This window comes from Salvelinus sp. IW2-2015, linkage group LG20 (assembly GCF_002910315.2).
Source record: "Salvelinus sp. IW2-2015 linkage group LG20, ASM291031v2, whole genome shotgun sequence".
NCBI lineage: Eukaryota > Metazoa > Chordata > Actinopteri > Salmoniformes > Salmonidae > Salvelinus > Salvelinus sp. IW2-2015.
In genome coordinates, this window is record NC_036860.1 from 67558051 (window position 1) to 67564067 (window position 6017).

A 6017-nucleotide genomic window follows, 5' to 3' on the forward strand; every position below is an offset into this window, starting at 1 on the left:
ACGACACAATTCAAAGGCCTTGAAGAGGTAAACATTGCAAAAACACAAGCTTGAATAACTGTTATTTTATTCAGACACACGCACTTCACTCTCTCTCTGTCTTCCAGCTCTCTCTCCCATTCTCTCCCTCCCTTCCCTCACTCTCTCTACCGCCGTCTCTCTCTCTCTCGCCCCTCTCTTTCTCCCAACCTCTCTTTCTCTTCCCTCCTTTAGCACGTTCTTAATCAGCCTGAAACATAATCAAGCTGGACGCCGAGGCCTAACTGTGGATGTTGAGCCCTTCACTGAACAAGCAGATCCCTCCCTACACAGTTCTGTACACAGTCTGTGATAAAAAAGCCTGAGCAATAACACTATCTTTTCACCGCTGATCATTCTGTTCTTATGTGCAACTTGCTATAATGTCATTATATTATGCGTGTGGTGGTGCACATTAAGATCAGGTCTTTGTAGCTTTCAGACTGGATTAATGCTGTCTGCTAAATCCTTTGATGGCCCCTGCCTTGCTGTTTGACCCTTAGATTAGTTTTGCTGTTTGACCCTTGGATTCGTTTTGCTGTTTGACCCCTGAAGTAGTTTGCTCCCATTACAGATACTACTGTATGTTGCTGCTTATCATGGGAGTGACTGGGCAGAGACTACTTCTGCATCCCAAATGGCATTCTATTCCCTACATAGTGCACTCTAGGCCCTTGTCAAAAGTAGTGCACTATATAGGAAATATGGCGTAATTTGGCACGCAGACTACTACCGTATGGCTGACTGGCTTAGCCTTAGTCAGCTGGGAGGGAGGGTGCATAGAGACAACTGAAAAACCCCATGCAGTATTTCCATCAAATTCATTTATGTAACCGACTAACTGTAGCTGTCTACTGGCTAGGGCGTACTGCTAGGGTTGTCGAAATACCGTGGCTATCCTTAGTGTATTGTGGCGAGGACATGGTTGTCGCTGAACTCTATTGCTATGCAATTACAGAGCTATTACCAAATGATTATGTAACAGCAATGTTGTTTCTGTAATTACAATGTTATTACCAAGGTTTAGGAGTTGAACTCAAACTTTMGTGGTGATGACGCAGCCGGCAGAAGAGAAAACTTAGATCTCATAGACTCCCGAGTGGCGCAGCGGTCTAAGGCACTGCATCTCAGTGCAAGAGGCGTCACTGCAGTCCCTGGTTCGAATCCAGGCTGCATCACATCCGGCCGTGATTGGGAGTCCCATAGGGCGGCGCACAATTGGCCCAGCATCGTCTGGGTTTGGCCAGGGTAGGCCGCCATTGTAAAAAATKATTTGTTCTTAACTGACTTGCCTAGTTAAATAAAGGTTACTTTTTTAAATTAAATAGCCACAATAACACAGATGAAAGTAGTGTGCCGTAGGGCACCAAATAGCTTGACCTCACCGCACGAGGTAGGATCAGTGTCATGGACGGAATTACCCACTCAGCAGCCAATGGTGTGACATTACCAACATCAGGATAAGTGTAGTGAGCATCATCCACATCAGGAGCCGTGATGTTATGAAGCTGCAGATATTCAGACGCAGGTCCAGGGAGCTAGCTGTAGTATTCAGACAGATCCAGAGCGAGGGCTGCAGTATTCGACGCAGCCGCAGAGAGGTAGCTGTAGTATTCAGACCAAATCCAGAGGAGCTAGTCTGCATATTCAGACCAGATCAGGGAGCTATCTGCAGTATTCAGACACAGATCCGAGAGCTAGCTGCAGTATTCAACCAGATCCAGGCGCTAGGCGGTTAGTCATTCAGACCAGAACCCAGGGCAGCCTAGCTTAGTATTCAGGGACCAGATCCAGAGAGGCTAGCTAGTGGAGTAGTTCAGACCGACCAGGGAGCAGCTGTAGGTTTCAGAGCCGCCCAGGGAGGCAGCTGTGTAGTCGAGACCGAGCCAGCGGGAGGCTGCGGGTGTAGTATTCAGACCGAGCTCAGGGAGGCGTAGCGTTAGATATTCAGCGCTATCCGGAGGCTAGCTGTATTTCCGAAACGCGCAGGGAGCTAGCGGTGGTAGTATTCGAGACCAGGATCCCGGGCAGCTCGCTGTATGTTCAGCAGACTCAGGGGAGTAGCGGTTGTGTTTCAGAGGCAGATCCGGAGAGCGTAGCTGTGTGAGTGATTTTCAGACCAACCAGAGCCTGAGCGGTGAGGGATTCTCAGACCAGGGACGCCAGAGCGTAGCGGGGTAGTATTCGAGAGGCCGACGCAGGAGGCTAGCTGTGGGGGAGGTATGGTCGAGCCAGAGCCGAGGGAGCAGCGGTGGTTATTCAGACCAATCCGAAGGGACTAGGTGTAGTTTCAGGAGCAGACACGGAGCTAGGGTGCAGTTTCAGACCAGAGTTCGCAGGAGCTGAGCTGCGAGTATTCAGGACCGAATCCAGGGCTGGGCCTCAGTATTTCGGACTTAAGGTCCAGGGAGAGCTAGGCGCGAGTATTCAGGGCCAGCGTCGGGGCTGAGCTGCAGTATTGCACCACATCCAGTGGAGTAGCTGACAGTATGGTCAGACCAGACCCAGGGAGGGCGTAGGTGGTATATTCGAGACCAGGATACGAGAGCAATGCTGGGAGTATGTGCCGAGCCAGGGATCCAGGAGGCAGGAGCGTGCGGGTATTCAGACCGATGGCGGGAGCAGCATGCTGTTCAGACCGAGGATGTCCAGGAAGGCGTAGCGTGCCGTATTCGGGACCCATATCCAGGGAGCTAGCTGCAGATATTCAGACCAGAGCCAGGGGAGGCTAGCGGCTGCAGTATTCAGACCAGTGCCAGGGAGCTAGCTGTAGGTGTAGTATGCAGAGGGCCAGTACCGGGCGAGCTTCAGGGCTGGGATGGAAACTTGGTCTAACAACAGCTTGCGATGTTACCTAGCAGGGTGTCAACTTGGCCTATTTCATAAAGAAAACACATCACTGAAAAGTCCCTCTCCAGTATAGTGTTGAGAGCTAAGATGGCATCCTGTCTAGTAACAACAGCTTGGATGTTACCTAGCAGGGTGTCAACCTGGCCTATTTCATAATGAAAAAATGTCACAAACTGTGAAATCCCTCTCCAGTTCAGCCTTGTTTATTTGATGCTGGTACATTTGACTAGCTGAATTGTCGCAGCAATTTTTATTTTTTTTCATTACTCCCTGTAACCTTGATATACACTTCCTTCCTCTATGATGTGACATGATATTCAAGTATTGACGATCAATGCAAAGACATGTCTAATCAGAATCGATTCAGACATAACGTTTAGCAGGAAACCTCTCTCTCTCTCTGTTGGAATGGGACCATCGTTGGCTGAAGAGTTTGCCCTCCATCTCTAATTCCTCAGTGAGGTGACCGTGAATAGTATTATCTCTGATGATGCGATCTAACTCACTGGAACTCAGTGGAGGATGCCAGCCTGCCAGGCCAGCCATACTTGGTTTAGACATTGGGCTTCCTGCCTCAGGCTTCACTACGATGCCAGCCTGCCAGGCCAGCCATACATAGTTTAGGCATTGGGCTTCCTGCCTGAAGGCTTCACTATGCCACTACTCCCAAGATGCTCATTACCAGGGATATCATGATGTACCTAGTCGCCATAATGAAGGACAAATGGCATCATCCATCATATGGCGGGGAAGAGAGACAGACAGACAGACAGACAGACAGACAGACAGACAGACAGACAGGCAGACAGACAGACAGACAGACAGACAGACAGACAGAGACAGACAGAGATAGAGAGACAGTGACAGACAGACAGACAGCGAGAGAGAGACAGAGAGAGACAGGCAGAGACAGAAACACAAACAGAGAGACAGACAGATAGACAGAGAGAGAGAGACAGACAGGCACCTACAAACTGTAGGACAGGAATAATGAATAATAGATGATTAGGTGAATGGCGATGCTTTGATAAATGTGTATATCATTCAGATATGTAACACTGGTGGGAGAGCTATCGATTATTTGGTTCTGGTTCTCACTTTTATTCCTGATATTCTATGATCTCCTTCAAGTTTTATATTCTTCGGGCTGCTGTCTGTACTGGTAATCCTGAGGCTTCCTTTACATCTCAGCATCCTCTTATATTTCCAGAACATGACTGAAGGATGCGGTCCAGACATTGATCCCAGTACAGGAAGCTATGATATTCCCCAAACTAGATTATATTCGCCTTGAAGTCATTGTTTCAATCCCATGTCTTTTCTGATTATGTTTCCAAACGACTTATCAAAGGAATATTTGCAGTCTGTACGAGCCATCTCTCAGGCCTCTTGAGGTGTCAAATTTACAAAAACAACACATTGTTTAAATACATTTTTTTTTTWAAAAGGTGTTCTCATTTTTGTCACTGAGTGAGCATATTGCACCATTCCATTAGTGACCTACTACAGTTGTCTTGTATCAATAATGTATTGTATTCAATGTCTTTGCTGCATTAGAATGACTACAGCTCTTCCCCCAAATAGAGGCATTTTTTGTTTTTCCACAGTCTCCAATCTTATCATATACAGTAAGGCACTGCCTCGACACATCTCATCATCACTGTGCAATAATATGTCAGGCGGTCCATTCATTCATGATCTTTCTAGATGAATCAATTTACTCTTCATTACAAATTAGTAAATGTGCACTTTATAATTGAGATGGTTTGATGCAAAGGCATTCTATAGGAGATGGGAGTCCATTGTCCACACATAGGCTATTGCACAAGGTGCAAATGACATCAGAGAGAATGGGTTGGAATACACGGACATGTATAAAGCACTGGGTGAATGGTCTACCGTTCAAGTTGATAACATCATTCATTGTAGGTCTTAATCAGATCTAAAGAAGCAATGTCAATAAGTAGAATTATTTGCACCTAGTGTTCCTTTGTCGTGTACATGCATGACAGTTGGATATGACGCATTCTATCTGTGTACTGTAATTAATTGCCACATTACTAGGACAGGTGAAGTGACTTCAATCAGGCACGGTGTATTATCCAACAAGGTTGTCAAAATAATATTGAATATGATCAAACCACGTAGAAAATATAGCTGAAATAGCCTTATAAACTCTAAATAATAGACTACCATTCATTCCCATGTATGGCCATATTCATTGATGTTGCAACATTGTTGCCATTATATTATCAACTGCTGATACATAAAGAAACCACATCAAGCATATATGCACTAGCGGAAAAACAACATGTTGTCCTGCATCAAAACGATATCCTATCAAATCAACGCATTTTTAACACTTCCATCACACTACTACCCACCGATGTATAATATAGCTACACAGGACAACAGAGTCAAATCAAAAAAGTTTGTTATTGTCGCTGTCGCGTTCCAAAGCGGAAAGCATTGGTTAACCTTCGTAGCAGATCAATATTCACCACCCCACCCTTCAGCCGTTCCCGCTGCATTAATATCACTTCCACCGCATCGCTCCCGCACCACACCGCGCACACCTACCATTCCGTGCCAGCTGACGACGATCCTAGTCCGGTGACAGTTCTGTTCAAAACATTCCGACGGGAGACATTTAACGACTTTTACACGCACAGAATAATAAACGTGAAGATGGAGATAACTAGAAAGAAAGAAAAACCCAGCGATGGATGAAGAATACCCTAGAAATCGAGATTGCAATGCTGAATCACTCCCCGTTCACCGTATTGCAACCATTGTGTTGTAAGATGCTGGCTGTACAACCATTGTGGACCTACCAGAGAAGAGGAGGGAGAAGAAGAAAAAACAAGRGGTTTAGGGAAATAAGTTGCTATGGCAACCGAAAGGAGCAAATGTGACGTCAATGCCCGGAGCACATAGGAGGGCCTGGATGGGAGGGGTGGGTATGGAGGAGAGAAGGCTTGAGCTACCCCCTCTCTCTCTCTCTTCCTTTCTCTCTGATCCTGCACCTTCCTCCCTCTGAGCATGGCCATMTCAGTAGGCCTCACTCATCAGCCCACACACACACAGCTTTCCCTGTTTGATTCTATAAACATTTAAGAATGCTAACATAGTGTAGGCGACAGATAATT

General features: G+C 46.3%; 1 protein-coding gene across 9 annotated transcripts in view; it reads right to left on the minus strand.

Annotated features, from left to right (window-relative positions):
- Positions 1-5725, minus strand: part of mapk10 (mitogen-activated protein kinase 10) — a 165041-nt gene extending 159316 nt beyond the window's left edge. For 7 of the 9 annotated variants that reach the window (XM_024012641.3, XM_024012639.3, XM_024012646.2 and 4 more), the window contains exon 1: positions 5449-5724. In XM_024012641.3, the coding sequence (XP_023868409.1) occupies positions 5449-5451 (3 nt within the window). In that variant the 5' untranslated portion in view covers positions 5452-5724. Of the gene's footprint in view, positions 1-5448 lie in introns of all 9 variants that reach the window. The other 2 variants (XM_024012642.3, XM_024012640.3) reach the window with 1 other exon arrangement.
- Positions 5726-6017: the final 292 nt, after the last annotated feature.